We start from the raw sequence: 18358 nt of genomic DNA on the forward strand, positions 1-18358 counted from the left end.
CTGTTCCAAGATCTTCACAGGACAAAAACACTACCCAAAGTTAAAAGTGAAACTACAAGTCTCCCACTTATGCGTGTTTCCCTTAAACTTAGAAAAAAATTTCAGAACCCTCTAACTATTTGAGGCCCCATTATTTACCACGCTGAGTTTTGAACCATCTAAAATAAATAATAGTTCAATAGTGCAGAAACTCATTCATTCTACAGCCAGACTTATACAATATTATTATTATACAATAAACTGTCACAGTTACAAAAATATTTACAAGTAAACTATTAACCTCAGACACATAGAACCTATAACCCTTTGCTATCCCAAAATCCTGGTTACGAACTGAAGCAGATCCAAACACCCACTAGTCTTAAACGGTAATGTCCCTACCTCTGGGCCAAGAGGCACGGGTTCAAGTCCCACCTGCTCCAGAGTTATGCAATACTATTTCTGGGCAGGCTGATTAGAAATATATTTGAAGTATTATACATATAAATCCTACAATTTATATCACAACACATATCAGAAATCACAACAGTCCAGAAACCACATCAGATCCCTTTTAAGTGAATATATGGAATATAGATGTTTAAAAATTCAGTCCATCATTAACCTCAAATATCTTTGTGTTAGGATATAGAAAAACAAATGCCTATTTTTTGCCACCTGAAAATTCCTCAATGACCACCAGAAAATATCCCCAGCATGTTTAAATCATGTAAAGTATGTTCCCCCAAATTAAGCTAAACATGTGTGACATTAGAATTATTTTAATTAAATATAATGGGTATGATGCACTTCTATGCAGGAAGCAGCTTTCTTTTTAAGCATTCACCTGAAAGAATCCAAATATTGCAGCTCAATTCTCCCAAAGAAGCATACAGAATAAACAGTGAAGAAACGGATCACATTTACAAAGATGAGACAGTTATGTCACATCAGATTTCTGTTGCACTAGTAGAAATCACCAGTTACCTCCATATTGCTTCCTATTGCATTCACAAGCCCACTAGAACAGGATGTGTTCCAAACTGACAAGATAGTTGAGGAAATAAATATGCTTGACATTATCTGTCACACCAGGACCTCTATCTAGCTTTCCAACACTGGTTCCAGTTGCCAGTATTGACTCTGCAAGCTCCCCTCACAATTCCCATTACCCAATGCTAGCATACCTGATACAAGCAATGGCAGACGCTTCGCAACTGTGGAGGGAACTCGGATGAAGAATTAATAATTGCATGGAAAAATTTCTCTGTCATTTGCAGTAGATTTCGTTGATTTTCATCGAGGCTTTCATTTGGTTCCAACCTGTGGAACAGTACTGATTTTATCATCTTTATTTAAATGCAATGAAAAGCCCACACAAAACACAGAACAACGTTAAAACTTATTTTTGCACATTCATCTATTATGCATTGAAATCAGGTCACTGCTTTATTACTGCTTTATCAGTCACTCTCTACATGTGGCTTCAGTTACCCATTGTGTGCGTTATACCTAACAGGTGACAGCGACACGAACTTACATCAAGTGTTCTAGATTAGTCAATACCATAAATTCTTATCTCCATATCAAAAACAGATGATAAAAAGCAAAAGGTATGGGTCAAGCAAAATCAAGGCAAAAATTGTCAACAGGTTACTGTTGAAATTGGCACCAGTACAGGTAGGAATACCTCGTAACAGGTTAAAAACGATTGAATTCTCTCCACTGGGATCTCAAATCCAGAGTGTATTAACAGCTCAAAGATGGTACATATGCCCGAGTCTCATATGAAATACACATATACTCTTGTACCATAATAACCTAAGTCGGTTTCTTGGTGTCTCTAAGAGGTATTTGTTCAGTTCTTTCCTCCACCTTGATCCAATTGCTCACCACATTCTCTGACCCTGCATTCCCAGACACACTAATTGACTTCAACTCTGTATCCACTAATCTAAAGGACTGCAATTTATTAAATCAACTTTTCTGCTCTCACTCTCTTCCCCACCCCTCACAATTCAACCCTCCAGCTGCCCTATCCATCATCATTCTACAGCTGAGTAGCCATAAACTACTTTTGGAAAAATCAAGTACTTGGTATCATGAACAAGAATGTGTTGTACTAAGCTATATGAAATAGGATTAGCAAAGATTTAATCTCAGGCCCATGATGAATTATTTCCAAGTTTTGACAATTGCAGGCTGAAAAAGTAGCCTGTTTATACATGCAATAAGAAGGGAGAGAAAAAGTTAAGTTTACACAGGGCTCTGATGCCTGGTCATGAACTAGTAATTCCCACCTCTTCATATTTGGTCTCAGCCGCGTCAACCTTCTTTGGACTGCCTCCAATATCTTGCCCTAGATAAGGGACCCAAAACCATTCACAGGATTGAACTGTGGTCTAACTAGTCCCTTGGATAGTCTTGGCAAAAAACCTGCCTACTTTTATCTCTCATTCCCTGAGAAACAAAGGCCAACATTTCATTTATCTTTCCAATTGTTCAGTCAACTTGAATCGTATTTGCTAATTCACAGACAAGGATTCCCAAATCCTTCTGTTCCATATCTTGTTGCATTCTTTCTCCTTTTAAGAAATACTGAGCTCCTCTATTCTTCCTGCCAAAATGCATAACCTCACATTATTCCACATTATATTTCAGCTGCAACGTTTTTGCCCACTTAACACTGCAGACTGTGCTAACCTTTCCACTTGACCTATTACCTATTTGTGTGTCATCCACAAACTTAGTGGAAGTACAATAAATCCTATGCATCCATGAAATCACGAATGTGCCAAAAATAAGTAGCAACAACAATCAATATTTGCTGTCAAAAATCATGTATCCATGAAATTTTCAACCATTTAACCTATTTTTAATGCACTTGAAAATTTTATCATTCGCGGAGGGTTTTCAGGAACAGAACCCTCACAGATATGGAGGAATTACTGCATATTGACTACTGTTATCCAAGTCATTAACATAAATTGTAAATAATTGTGGTCCCAGCACGGATCCTGATGGCACTGTACTAGTCACAGGGTGTCATCCCTTATCCCAACTCACTGTCTTCTATTAGTTAGCCTTCTAAAAATCCAAATATATTACATCTGCTGCTTCCCCTATATCTACCCTGCTTGTTATCTCCTCAAAGAATCCTAGTAAATTTGTCAAGCATGATCTTCCCTTCATGAAGGTAAAAACAATGACTGCAGATGCTGGAAACCAGATTCTGGATTACAGTGGTGCTGGAAAAGCGCAGCAGTTCAGGCAGCATCCGAGGAGCAGAAAAATCGACATTTCGGGCAAAAGCACTTCATCAGGAAAAGAGGCAGCGTGCCTGCAGGGTGGAGAGATAAATGAGAGGAGAGTGGGGGTGGGGAGAAAGTAGCATAGAGTACAATAGGTGAGTGAGGGTGGGATTGAAGGTGATAGGCCAGGGGGGAGGGTGGGGGGTGGAGGAAGGTAGCAAAGAGTACAATGGGTGAATAGGGGTGGGATGAAGATGATAGATCAGAGGGGAGGGTGGAGTGGATAGGTGGAAAAGAAGATAGGCCGGTAGGACAGGTCATGGGGAAAGTGTCGCTGACTCAAATTGATCCTATTATGCATTTCTAAAAGCTCTGTTATAGCCTTCATAACAGACTCTAACATTTTCCCCCATAACAGGCATCAAGCTAACTGGTCAAAAGTTACTTCTTTTATTTGGCCTCTTGTCTTTTTAAATAAATGTATTATTTTTCTAAACTAAGGATTCCTGGAAGATTACACCAATAGCTGGGTAAATGACCCTTCAAATTTTCCTCACTAAAAAGGCAACGGCAGACATTGTCTTTACATGTACTTTAGTCGTTGACAAGGGTCCACATGGTAGACTGGTGAGTAAAGTTTGACCATGTGGGATTCAACAATAGCTTGCTGATTCGATACAAAATCAGCTTAAATGTAGAAGAGTGCTGTTTTTCCAACTGGAAACCTGTGATGAGGGGTGTTCCACATGGATGCGGTGCTAAGTCCACAGTTGCTAGTCATTTGTGTAAACAATTCAGATGAGAATTTAGCAAACAAGGTTACCAAGTTAGTGTATGGTACTAAAATTGTGGACAGTCGAAAGGATTATCTAAGATTACAAAGGGATCTTGATCAATTGGGCCAATGGATTGAGTAGTGGCAGATAGAGTTTAATTTGGGCAAGTGTGAGGTATTTCACTTTGGTAAGACAAACAAGGGCAGGACTTAGACAGTTAACAGTAAGGTTCTATGAAGCGTTGTTGAACTGAGAGATCTTTGGGTCCAGGTACTTAATTCTTTGAAAGTTGTGCCACAGGTCAACAGGGTGGTAAAGGCGGTGTTTAGCACACTTATCTTCATTGCTCAGACCATGGAGTTTAAGAGTTGGGATGTTGAGTTGCTGTTGTACAGGATGTTGGTGAGGCCAATTTTGGAGGACTGTCTACAATTCTGGCTGCCTTGCTATAAGAAAGCTATTATTCAATTGGAAAGGGTGCAGACAAGATTTATAAGTATGTTACTAGTACTGCAGGATTTGAGAGGACAGGCTGGGACTTTTTTCACTGAAGCGTAGGAGGCAGAGAGTGACCTTAGAGAGGTTTATAAAATCATGAGGGGCATAGATTATGTAAACATTGAAAGGTCTTTTCTCGAGAGTAGAGTGATCAAAACTACAGAGTATATTTTTAAGGTGAGCAGAGAAAGATTTAAAAGTGACCTGAGGAGCAACTTGTTTACACAGGGTGGTCCACATGTGGAAAAGATCGAAAAGGGAAATGATTGTTGCAGGTACAGTTACAACATTTAAAAGATGTGCACAAGTACATGAATAGCAAAGGTTTAGAAGGACATGGTTCAAAAGCAGGCACATGGCAACTGTTTAGTTTGGGTAAACTTGGTGGGCATGAACAGGTTGGACTGAAGATTCCATTTCCATGCTGTAGGACTCAACGTCTTTATTCAACTCGGAACAACCTTTAAGCATTTTAACAAGATTTAACACCTAGGCTCATGGTCAAGCAAGCTCAAGGAACACCCTGGTATTTTTTTTCTATATCAAGACCGACTGCATCAACAAGTCACAAAATCTATTATAGCAATGGTACCACTTTTTGAATAAGAGTCACACAGTAGGTCAATACTTTCAACTCATGGAGATGTGGAATTCCTGCTTTGACAGTTTACAATTAGTTGCTTGGTAGTGCAAAATTTGACTACTGCTGTAAAAATATGTCCTGTTAAAGCTTTTTATCTTATACTCAATCACAAGATTAAATTTCCTTGCTTTTGCAATATCTCTTTCTAATAATATACCATTAAAATATCTAGATAAGTTATTTTTTCTGTGATACAACAAACAATATTTGAATTTGAACATCCTCTCAGACCATATCACTGACAAAGAAAGACAGTTCTCACCTGGTGGGATCAACCTCAAAGCTAAGGTGCTGTTTCTCAGGGTCCTTAAGTACAGTTTTTAACAATGGCTCAAGCAGCTTCTGCAGATACGTAGCACCATAGACCTGAAAGCAGCAGGAGAATAAATGGTTAGCTGGCAAAGTAGAAATAGCAAGTGTACCCTAGATGTAAGCCTTCCCAAGGTCCAACTTGAGATGTGTCAATAAACTTGGAGCACTTCAAAAACTGTGGCTCCTATGCTGCAAACAGCAGCACATCATGCGCATTTTACAGTCATGCCTGTCCTTCAAAACAGACATGCTAGTGAGCCTTCAATTCACAACAAGTCTATTAAGGAACTACATCAAGACTGTCACTGGACTTCTAATGACAAATCTTTTGCAATATTTATCTTCCAACTTAAAATTACCAATCAATTCATTAATTTAAGTTTGAAATCTCTGTTCATTCTATTGCTGTCTCCTATATTTTAAGCAACAGTAGGCTTATTTAACCGAAATCTTTGAAGTACATAAACTTAACAGTTAAAGGCAGAATGCTTGTTCCCAATGTTTTAATTATCCATTGGAACATCCCAATTATACCTGGCTTCTCGTAGTCGGTTTTAAAATTAGTTTCAACACAAACAAATTTCAACACTTGAATAAAACCAGGTAAAAATAATGTACAGGGGTTTGCACTATTCATTGCTCCAAAATTCAATGTATCATCTCTAGTTTTTATAGGGAACAATTTTCAGTAATCATTCAGCTGTGTTACATTCATGTTATTTTGGCATGCTGCCAACAATTCATTCATTAATTCTGACAGAAATAAACTGGTTTTGTTCTTTCGGTATTGGTTGGATTTTTCTGAAACATATCTCCTAAGAATAACAAGGACTCCATCCTCACATTTGCAGACAACAAGTGCCAGGAAATCAAACCAATGTTAAAAGACTCAGCAATACTGTTAACCTTATGACAAGCTAGCGTACAGGGTTCCTGCTCCTCACTGCCATTTCATTCTTTCCATCTAATTCATGTTAATGGATGAAGAAAAGTTAGATAGCTTGCACTAAATCAGGAAAAAGTATGGGGAACAAGTTTCTGGATAAATAGAGTAAAAGAAACAGGACCAACAGGAGTACAAGATTGGCCAAATGATGGGAAACTAAAGAAAAAAAAGAACCAAACCGCAGATGCTAGAAAATTGAAATAAAAACAAATCAGTCAAGAAACTTAGGTCAGGCAGCATCTGTGGAGAGAAAGCTAAGGTAGCATTTCAGGACTTTTCTTCAGAAACCTTGTTGGTGTAAGGTATGTTTTGGATATAGGTTTGCTCGCTGAGCTGGAAGATTCATTTCCAGACGTTTCGTCACCCTACTAGGTAACATCTTCAGTGGGCCTCCGGGTGAAACACTGTTGATAATTCCTGCTCTCTATGTGTGTGTTTGGGTTTCTTTGGGTTGGTGAGGTCATTTCCTATGGCAATGTCATTTCCCGTTCTTTTTCTCAGAGGGCGGTAGATGGAGTCTAACTCGATGTGTTTGTTGATAGAGTTCCAGTTGGAATGCCACGCTTCTCGGAACTTTCGTGTGTCTCTCTGTTTAGCTTGTCCGAGGATGGATGTGTTGTCCCAGTCAAAGTGGCGTCCTTCCTTATCTCGTATGTAGGAATACCACAGAGAGAGGGTCAAGTTTTGTGGCTAGCTGATATTCATATATCCTGGTGACTAGTTTTCTGCCTGTTTGTCCAATGTAGTGTTTGTTACAGTCCTTGCACAGTATTTTGTAAATGACATTAGTTTTGCTATTGCTAGTAGTCTGTTCAGGGTCTTTCAAGTTCATAAGCTGCTGTTTTAGTGTGTTGGTGGGCTACCATGATGCCAAGGGGTCTGAGTAGTCTGGCAGTTATTTCCAACATGCCTTTGATGTACGGGAGAGTGGCTAGAGTTTATGGACATGTTTTGTTTGCTTGTTTGGGCTTGTTGCTGAGAAATCTGCAGACTGTGTTCATTGGGTACCTGTTCTTTTTGAATACACTTTCGGTGATTTTTCTCTGCTCTGCGTAGTTCCTCTTCCTGATATATGTTCATAATCTAGACCTTGATGCCCAGGACATAATTCCAAAATATGCAGATGCTTCTCAACTTTTAGATATTGTCAACTGTGAGCAGGACAGCACACAATTTAAAAGGACACATACATTACTGAAATAGGCAGGAAAGTGATGGTCAAGAAAAGAAAGAGCAATTCATTTTGGTGGAAGGATCATCAAGAGATAGTCTAAAACATGGTTTCCAACGCTCAATGTAATGCACATGCAGACAAGTGGAAGGACAGGTTGCAAGGTTTAGTACACTGTAAAGGACCTTGGACTTCATAAATAGGGGCAGAGAGTTCAAAAACCAAGAGAGTTTTAAAAGTGAAAGTAAAAACACAAATGCTGGAAAATCTCAGTGGGTCTGGCAGCATCTGTAGACAGAAAACAGAATTAACATTTTGGGCCCAGTGACCCTTCTTCAGTTGAACTGAACATGCCTCCACCACATTCACAGGTAGTGTATTCCAAACCGTTTTCTCACTTCATTCTTTGCCTCATTTGCACATCCCTCTAAATCTATAACTCTCATTCTCTTTTTCTTCTACATGAGAACTGCTTCTTCCCATCTCCTCTACCCAATCAGCTCTTCATTTTGAAAACCTTTATCAACTCTCTCCTCAACATTCTTCTCTCTGAGAAAAGTCCAAAGCTTTTCAACCTATCCACAATAACATTTCTCATTCCTGGAACCATTCTTGTAAGTGATTTAATTCCTCAAATGATTCTCACTGCAAGTGTATTGGACAACTACCTGAAAAGGAAAAAGGTGCAGGGCTACCAAGTTGTGGCAGTGGTACTAACAGAATTGTTCTTGCACAGTCAGCACAAATGCAATGGGTTGAATAGCTTTCTGCTGCGTTGCACTCTATGAAATAACTGCAGATCATGTACACACTGACTCATACATAAACCTGAGCTCCTATGGAGCTTAAAAAGAGAGACACCTCAAACATAATACAAAAATCAGTTGAAGGTATTGCACATGGTCAGAGGATGCAAACTTTTAGAAAAACTGGTTTATTTAGTTGCTGCTGCTAAATTGTGTATCATGTAATACCCATCTCGAAAAGGCCCATAGTCTCAATAATGGACCATAATTAGGGGTTAGTGATAGATTTACGACGTGGCAAATTCTGGAGTCAATTCAAACATGGTTTCTATTACTGACAAACTTTGTTCTTGGCTTAATTTTTAAATCCCTAGCTCTTCTAAACCAACCAACATAATTATAACATTTCTGTTCCTCCAGAAGCATTGTTTCATCAAATTAAACACTCAAATATTTGTAGCTACCTTGAATGCAATGCTTTACCCAATCAACGATATAAACAACTAGTCACATACTACTAACCAAAGGCCTTTACAAGCATAAAATTGGTATAGATTTACCTTAAAACAGAAAGTCATTATTTTACTGGCAAGGCTGTTGCCCCTAAAGAGGGTCTGCATGGAATCTGCTAGCTCAACCTCTTTAGAGAACATATTCCAAAGCAATTGATAGAGAAGATGACGCGAATCAAACAATGTCACAAGCACTCGAGCAAGTTCATCCTGAAAGGAAAAAACAGGTATTAAAATTAATTCCAGATTTGCATTAAGTAATTTAGGATGGTGAATAAGCTACCACAAAGAACAAGCAGGGTTAATGCAAAATGCCAGTGAGATGCAGCAAATAATTGGGTTCTGACAGGAGTCTTGAAAAAAAAACACTTCCTGTCTTAAATGTTTTATTTCAAACTACCTCCAGCATGTCCAAAGTCATGACCACTCAACACTTCCCCATAAAAAAAAATACATGAAATAAAAAGTGTAATTTCAAATGCAGACAAATAAAGAAATGATTAACTGATAACAGCACTTAAATATTTTTGAAAGGAGTCAGAATTGAAGATTTTCTTGTCCTTGGAATTTGTCTCACTGTTGGGCCAGCATTTGTTGCCCACCCCTAATTGCCCCTTGAACCGAGTGGCTTGCTAGTACCAGATAAGAGTCAAACACATTACTGTAGATTTGAAACTACGTGTAGAACAGGATCATGGAAGGGCCACAGATTTCATTCCCGAAAGAGTAAACAGACAAGACACAGGCTTGAAAAGTAGGATACAATCTGGAGAATAGGAAGCTGACTTGGAGGCTTAATTGGTAGCGAGATGCAACAAGAAAAGTGCATGGGCAACCTTCATGCTCCAGCCAGGAACCTCTGGTTGGTCAGGGTATTACCAAAAACTAATGCTGTGTTTTAATACACTATCACATAGCTAGTCCCTTTTTCTTCCAAAAGCTGTTCCTTGGTTCAAGGCGACTCTGTCCTTGATTTTTTTTTCAGAGGAACAATAAACCTGGCCAGGCTCCAATCAGTATGGTTTGGTACAGAGATGAAAAGAATTTTGAGAAGCCTTTTAATTTATATGTAAACACATGAGACTTCAGGCCAAAGTAGTCATGCTTCTGAAGTGACCTTATAATGAAAGGGGAGCGGTCAGCTCTCCAGCTGAGCTGAGCAGTTTTAATTCCGGCTTGAACTGGAAAGTTCAACAGGGGACTATGTGGAAACGCTCTTTCTGCCTCTCATCTTCAACCTATGAGCATGTGTTCCATTTATACTGGTTTTTAAAGGAAGTTTGCTTATTGAGACTGTTGCGTACATTTGGAACAGCATAACTAAGCCTAGTTGGATAGGTTGAGTTCTGTAGGGGCTCTTTATTGTGTTGTGTGTGTTTCATTGTGTAGTTTTGTGAATAAATTTTTGTCTGTTTTAAAATCTAGTAGTCAACCTAGCTATCTTACTCCAGGTAATTTTCACTGTACACTTACCAAAACAAATTGCAAAGTTATGATGTGGGGCTGCCTGCATAAGAATGTTTTGAGTGGTCTGGCCCAGTCCATAACAATACATAGCTTCTAGCACATGCAAATGCATGGCTGACTGCTTACATTAAATTGATTTCCAGTGTAATTCTTAGTGCAGTTTGGATTATTTGATAAATGTTGTCCAATAGTAGAATCACATCTAAATAGTGAAAATATTACTCCAAGACTTGCAAGCACTAGCTGCTTGAGCCCAGTCAGCATGCTTCTCACTGTCAATGGCCAATGGGACACGGCGCTTGATGAGATCTGGCAGCCAACTGGACCCAGAGGCTACATATCTGCCTTCACACTGACATTAAATACAGATCATTTTACTAATTTTCGTTTTGGCAAGCTAAACATGGTTTTGGCTTGATGACAATATCCTGTATAGAAAGCTACTGTGAAGTAATAATGTGAGGTAAGCTTTATGCGTTGCTCAAATATGAGACACACTTTCATCTTCAAGGGTAATCAAGAGGTAGGCTGGGCATCATTTAAGACTGAAGGTGGTAGACATAGGCCCTTTCATGAGTTTTTGCAATACAGAGCAAGTGATAATTTGATCAAGGTAGCCATTATCATTCAGGATAATTTTGGCATCCTTATCTTAGCATCAAGCTATTGTGGTGAGCTATATTCACCAGGGACCAACCAATCAGCTCCCTCTTCTCATGCTGTACAACCTGTTATCCCTTTTCCAAGCCCATTTCTTTCATCCTAGAACCAGTGAGTTGAAGATTAAAAGCTTTCTCTCGCCTTCTTCTTAAGCATCATTTAAGTTTTATATTATCAGTGGATAAGATCTAGTTAATGAGCTCAAAAAAAAATGAAGGAGCTAAATTCAAGAACATTAATGGTACTCTAATTTGAATGGAGTAGCAAGAAAGCAACTTCACGCTTCCCGAAGGATTGCTTAAGTAACTGCTGACCTGATGGCTAATACCACAGGGATAGGATGCGTGCGCGCGTTTAAATAACTGCTGACCTGATGGCTAATACCACAGGGATAGGATGTCTGTGTGTGTGTGTCTGTGTGCGTGTCTGTTTAAATAACTGCTGACCTGATGGCTAATACCACAGGGATAGGATGTGCATTTAGAAAAAAATAAGAGTGCCATTTTCGATTTAGAAGCAGAGCAGTTAGCTATTGACAGATCTGCAAAATCATCACTTCAGCTCCATCATCACCCACCACAAGGTCTCGAGCGTTTTATACATGTTATGTGGGCACTACAAATTTTTTGACAATCCCCAATTATTCACCTGGGTGGCAAGCTACACCACTTGTGACAGCAGTTAAGAGCAAACTGAGTTGTGTGGAGCTGATACCATGTATGGACTAGATGAGTAAGGATCCTCAAATTATCAGAGTTGAATTTGAGATTCAGATTTCCAGACTACTAGCCCTCAGCAGGTGAGTTTTCCAATTTGCTTTTGGATTTGTACAAGCTGTGGTCTCCATGCAAGCAGCAATATATTGAAGAAACCCTTTCTCAGTAGTGGACATCTTTCATAATGAAGGAGAATCCATGCAGGTCATGTGTAACAGCCTTTTTGAAATTCGTCAATAGATCATTTCATGACTCCAGGTATAGATGCTTAAATTTAACCCTTTTTCTCCCGATTTTGCAAACTTAATTATAAGAAGTTTCTAATTAGACGATGCTGGCAGCCTCGCAGTGCAGTTGTTTGACCATTGAATAAAAATATGAAAATTAATAAAAGAACACCATAGTAGGCCTCTTTGTCGAAAAGGTCAATTAAATATATTTAAGAAGTTTTTCAAATCCAACTTTCTGCTGGCTTCTCCTGGCAAGAATGTGCAGAAGTCAAGATATAGGTCTAGTGCTCAGCTCCAACCAAACCTTAGCTACATTGAAGCTGGCATAAGCAAATCACCACCAAAAAAGCAATGACTAAAGGACTACTTAAAAATTGTTCTCTGCTCAAAGCAGTCAAAGAATTACTGCAATCAGATTAAGAGTGCAATTTACTCGTGTTGATGCTTTAAGCTTTCCTACCTGTTGGTTGAGATTTGTGACTGGCCCAATGGAAGTCTGTGGTAAAAATGAAGAATTGCATTTTTTTGAGCTACATCCATGCAGTATTTGTAATGAAAGTGCAATTTGTAAAACTCAACTGTGGGAACTAGTTTGTAGGTCAAGTGTCACCCAACTGTATGAAACTTGCCCCAGATGGGAGGGGAAAGTCAACATCCAATCATTCTTCCAGAGAAGTTACCACAGAACTTAAAAGGTGCCTTGACTTTTATTACCCTTTGGTGAAATGCATGACCTCTGCATTCCACCATGTTACGAAAGACATGGGCAATTTAAGAACTTCCTCTAAGAGTTGTTTTAGGAGTAGTAAAAGCATGGGTGAGAATGGTCAAGTGCAGTGAAAGCAGAGGGGATATTTTTTCTCCAAAACAGCATCCCGTTGTTCAATGGCATACTACTTTGTACTACCACAATGCTACTTGTACCACTTAAATGCAGCCTACCTCTGACAGTTGTATATGGATGACAGTACAATGTTGCAAGTTATGGATTAGCCATAGAGTCAGAGAAACATCCACCACAGAAACAGACCCTTTGGTCCAACTCAACAATCCCAACCAGATATCCTGACCTAATCTTGTCCCATTTGCCAGCACTTGGCACATATCCCTCTAAACCCTTCCTATTCATATAGCCACCCAACCTTTGGTTTACTGCCTTATCTGATTGATCAGCAAGTATATGCTGAATGGAGAATTGCAGTTTATCATATTAAATTGCATTCAAATTTTAAGTATAAGTGACTATTTAAAACTGTTCAATACAATTAAAAAATGCACAAATGGGCGTGGGGGTAGCAGGGAGGTGAGGGAGAACGTGAGCATACTGAAAGACAATGGGTAAAATGGGAAGGGGGTGTAACTCAATAGCCATGATCATATTGAATGGTAGAGCAGGTGTAAAAGGCCAAATGGACTATTCCTGACCCAATTTTCTATGCTTTTACATAACACTCAAGGTGAACATACCAATAACAAACATGGTGAAAAACAAACAAACTGCCATGGTCATTAGTCTGGCCCTTCTCTAAACTTTCTTCCCATGTCTTTCAGGCTACACGAATTAACCGACAGTTGTACTTACCCAGTATGATCTCGGAATGAAATTAGAATTCCAGTGTTTTGACCATCACTTAGTGGTGCTATGAATTATTCTTGTAACATGTGCAACTAAGTTGATTGGAAATATATAGCAAAACATAGCCACAGAGCAAAACTAGGGTCCACAAAATAATTTAACCTTCATCTGTAATGAGTAAAAATTTGGTTTATCCAAGTAATGACAATTTAACAACTCCCTCACTCTCCACACTGAGAAGCACTTAAGGAACATCATGTTACCAATGTCATGTACATAAGTGCATTCTGGAAACCATCAGTTCTGTAATGTAATAGTCAAGTATTTAGACAAGAATTTTAAGCTTCGTTGCCACCTACAGGCAATGTCATACACCACATGTTTTTCATGTCATCAGTTGCAAATTTCTCAAGTTTCATCCAGTTCTCCACCTACCATCCGAGCAATTGCACAACATCGCAAAGTTTTTCACTAATTATGGCAGTGTTTTATTAGTTGGGCTACAATAAGCTCAAAAAGGATGCACGGAAAACCCATAGATGCTGAATTGAAGGAACCAGGCGCCCCCAAGTTATTGATTCCTCTAAATTTGCTACACTTACGCTCTACATTAAATCACTCCCTACTGTATCCAGAATATTTCCAAAACAAACACTAATTTTAAGTTAAGTGAACCAATAATTTGTTGATTGTTGGAAATGTGGGATCTCTATAAGCTGAACCAGTCAGCAAGACTGCATCTAATATCCAAAGAGATATCCACTCATACTGTAAGGAAAGGTTTAAACTGGGGTGCACATATGACATAGGAGACATAAAAATGTGAGGAAGAAAAGTTGGAAATTAAAGCTAGATAAGTTAAAAAAAAGTCCAAGTGGAAGACAGAAGAAACAACAGCTCACAGCTTTGCGGGTCATTGTGCAAAAAAAAAGTTTTAAAAACACCAAAATCTCTGAATGCACAGAGCATTTGTCATGAGGTAGCCAAATTATCAGCATACACAGTTCTAAACTGGTACAATAGGACTGTGATTACAGAAACAAGACTGCAGGGTGACCGAGGATGGAAGTTGCAATGGTTGCAATCTTTAGGACAAACAAGCACAAACAGGAAGCATGTGTAGTGGCGCTGTTCAAGAAAGATGAAATCAAGTGTGGTGGTGAGAAAGGCACAGAAATACTGTACGTGGAGCTAAGAAGCAACAAGAGACAGAAAACATTTGTGCACATTATCTCCCGGCCTCCAAAAGTCATAGTAGGAAATTAAGGATGCATTGACCGGAAGCAATTTAAGCTCAACATAGCAAAATCATGCATGTATCATGGGCAACACAGTAATCATGGGTGACACCAAAGTCCGTATAGACTGGGTAAACCAACTGAGCACTAAAGCGGAGGCGAATAGGTTTGTGGAATATATTGAGAATGGCTTTCTAGTGCAGTATGTTGAGAAGCTAACAAGAGGACACGCTACTTTTGATCAAATATGTAATTGCTATAAAAGATAGAATTTTATGTTATACTTGAAAGTGAGGCAGTTTAATCTGAAGCAAGGATGTTATATTTGAATTAGGAAAGTTATGAAGTTCTGAGGCGGATTGGACAAATACAATAAAGCATACGAGTGGACATAGGCAATGGACAGTCTTTAAAGAACTCTTAAAGTATGTACAGCAACTATTCATTCCTTCAAGGTGTGAAAACACAATATCAGTCAACCATGGCTCAGAAAGCCATTTTATGAATTGTAAAAGATTAAAAGAAAGGCTTGTATGAAAAGGCCAGGAATTTAAATCAGTCTGAGAATTGGGAGGTTTTCAGACCACAGCAAAGGAGGCCCAAGAAACTGACCAGGGAGAATAGAATGTGAATGCAATCCAAACAAAACGAAGACTGCAAAAAAAGCTTCATGTATGCAAAAAGGAAATGTTTGGCTAAAATCAATGTGAGGCCATTAAATGCAGAGTCAGGAGAATTCATAATGGTGACAACAGAAACACAGAGAAGCTAATTATTACTTTGTGTCTTTTTTCACGGAGGAAAATTCAAGCAGCTCCCAGAAGTAATGATCCAAGTGACTCAGGAGAATAAGGATTTGGATAAAGTAGTATTAGTAAAAAGGCTGCACTGGGGAAACCCCCGAGTTAATCGTTGATGAGTGACTGGACATGAGTGTTGAAGGAGGCAGCAAAATAGATCATCAAAGCATTGGTGATTATCTTCCAAAATCCTCAAATAACTCCTGGAAATTGGAAAGTAGTAAATGTTGCCACACTACCTAAGAACAGAGTAACTTCATGACAAGGGAGAAAATATGGAATTCCAGACCTAGCCTGACATCGGCTGCAAGGGGAAAGTGATGGTCTACAATAAAGGATGTGGTAAATAGATACTTAGATTATAATGATCCAATTGGACACAATAGGGTTGTACTTACAAATGGCAAATCATTTTGACAAACTTGCCAGAAGTTTCTTGGGACCTTCTTAAAGTTGATAAAGGGCACTTATGGATATGTATAATTTTGCGCATAGTCAGGTCTGTCTCCCGCCCTCGCTGAAAGAAGCAAATATTTCTCTTATCCTCAAAAAAGGAAAAGACCCAGAAGATTGTGCATCTTACAGACCAATATCCTTACTAAATGTAGACTTTAAAATTCTCTCAAAAATGTTAGCACTAAGACTAGAAAGGGTACTGCCATATATTATAAAGGAGGACCAGACGGGATTTATTAAGGGCCGCAGATCATCCAATAATATCAGAAGGGTCTTGAATATGATCCAAGCCTGTCATCAGGGAAAGATACCAGGAGTAGTAATTTCATTGGATGCGGAAAAGGCATTTGATAGGGTTGAATGGTCATATTTATTTTACACATTGGAAAGGTTTGGCGTTGGACAGGTGTTTACCAAATGGGTTTCAACATTGTATAATGACCCCAAAGCAGCTGTTATTACTAATGGGTTAAGATCGGATGGCTTCAGTGTGGGTAGGGGCTGCCGTCAAGGATGTCCTCTCTCACCATTGTTGTTTACACTGATAATCGAACCATTAGCAGAAGCCATCCGGACTGATCCTAATATAACGGCCCCGAGGATTGGTACAGGTAAACACAAAATTACCCTCTATGCAGATGACGTTCTCTTATTCCTCAGTAATCCTTTAATGTCAGTGCCTCGTCTAATTCAAGTTATTAATACATTTAGTGCATTCTCAGGCTATAAAATTAATTTTTCAAAATCGGAAGCCATGCCAATGGGTGGTCTGGCTATGATACCCCACTTAATGGACGGATCCCCTTTTCCCTTCCGTTGGTCCCTGGAGGGCTTCTTATATTTAGGTATTTTTATCACGCCAGTATTTGATCAGCTGTATAGGGCTAATTTTGTACAATTAATGGAAAGGATAAGGCAGGACCTCCAGCGATGGAGAGACCTTCCGATTTCCTGGCTAGGGAGAATAGCATTAATTAAAATGAATGTTCTGCCCCGTCTCTTATATCCTATGAGAATGCTCCCGCTGATGCTGCCAAGGCTAGCCCTACGTAAATTATATGGCTGGTTGGGCTCCTTTATTTGGAACCATAGACGGCCCCTTATTAAGCTGAAGAAGCTACAGCTTCCACAGGCAAGGGGAGGACTGGACTTCCCAGACTTTAGGAAATATCAGTTAAGCTCCCTACTAAGTTACATAGCTGATTGGGTTTCATCTGATCCACAATTAATTTGGCTGGATATCGAAGCCTCCCAAGTAAAATACCCACTTATTAACCTTTTATTTTCAGATAAGAGGAAAATCATTACAGACCACTGTAAAAATCCCATAATATTAAACACAATTAAGGCCTGGAATATAATGCGGCAAAATGAGGGTAACTCACATAAAACATCCCCCCATGCACCAATAGTAGGCACATGGGGATTCCAACCGGGGATTACAGATGCCACCTTTAAACTCTGGAGATCCAGGGGCATCTCATGCTTAGGGGACCTATTTAAAGATGGGATCCTGATGTCCTTTGAGCAGCTGCGTCTGAAATTCGGAATACCTAATGGGGATCTCTTTCGATACTTCCAAGTTCGAGATTATATACAGAGGAAGACTACATTAATAGATAGTCTTTATAAATCAGACAGAGAACGTAATGTCTTATGACCAGCGGGGGCATCCTCCGTTAGTACTATATACCATTTGCTACATGATGGAGTCTCAGGAGACATGGATGACCTGCTTAAAACATGGGAGCAGGACTTGGGGCTAGAAATCTCTGAGGATATGTGGAATGACATTTGGGAAAATGCTAGAAGAATTGCTATCTGTAACAGAACTCAGGCTATCCAACTAAAGATACTTCATAGGGCCCATATAGCTCCGGCTCGACTGGCAAAATTTAAGGCAGGAGCATCTCCAATGTGTCCTAAATGCAAAATAGAGGTGGGTACTCTTGTACATTGTCTGTGGACTTGTCAGAAAATCCGCAGATACTGGACTAAAGTGGCAAATACCCTGACAGAAATTTTAGGAACGGAAATTAGGGTGGACCCTGTATCTCTCCTTTTGGGCTTTTCGAACCTCTCATCTCTGGATATGCATGGGAAGAGACTATTTTCTATTCTCTCTTTCTGTGCAAGGAAAAATATTTTGGTGAACTGGGTAGCTGAGGGCACCCCTGGACTTTCAAATTGGCACAGATTAATTATGGAATATATCCCCCTTGACTTCCTCACAAATATGGTGCACCGAAAGACTGAATTATTTTATAAAATATGGCAGCCCTTTTTGAATTATATAAATGCAGATATTTCAGCTATCCTAACAAGGGCTTTTATTTAGTGAAGATTTCAGACCGGGTTGCTCCGGGGCCCTTGGGAGAGGA

General features: G+C 39.2%; 1 protein-coding gene across 6 annotated transcripts in view; it reads right to left on the reverse strand.

Annotated features, from left to right (window-relative positions):
- Window positions 1-18358, reverse strand: part of nf1a (neurofibromin 1a) — a 323930-nt gene that overhangs the window by 179477 nt on the left and 126095 nt on the right. For 3 of the 6 annotated variants that reach the window (XM_060848385.1, XM_060848384.1, XM_060848382.1), the window contains exons 27-30: window positions 12368-12403; window positions 8883-9044; window positions 5410-5513; window positions 1167-1302 (exon numbers count right to left, since the gene is read on the reverse strand). In XM_060848385.1, the coding sequence (XP_060704368.1) occupies window positions 1167-1302; window positions 5410-5513; window positions 8883-9044; window positions 12368-12403 (438 nt within the window). The remainder of the gene's footprint in view (window positions 1-1166; window positions 1303-5409; window positions 5514-8882; window positions 9045-12367; window positions 12404-18358) is intronic. The other 3 variants (XM_060848387.1, XM_060848386.1, XM_060848383.1) reach the window with 1 other exon arrangement.

This window comes from Hemiscyllium ocellatum, chromosome 31 (assembly GCF_020745735.1).
Source record: "Hemiscyllium ocellatum isolate sHemOce1 chromosome 31, sHemOce1.pat.X.cur, whole genome shotgun sequence".
Lineage (NCBI taxonomy): Eukaryota > Metazoa > Chordata > Chondrichthyes > Orectolobiformes > Hemiscylliidae > Hemiscyllium > Hemiscyllium ocellatum.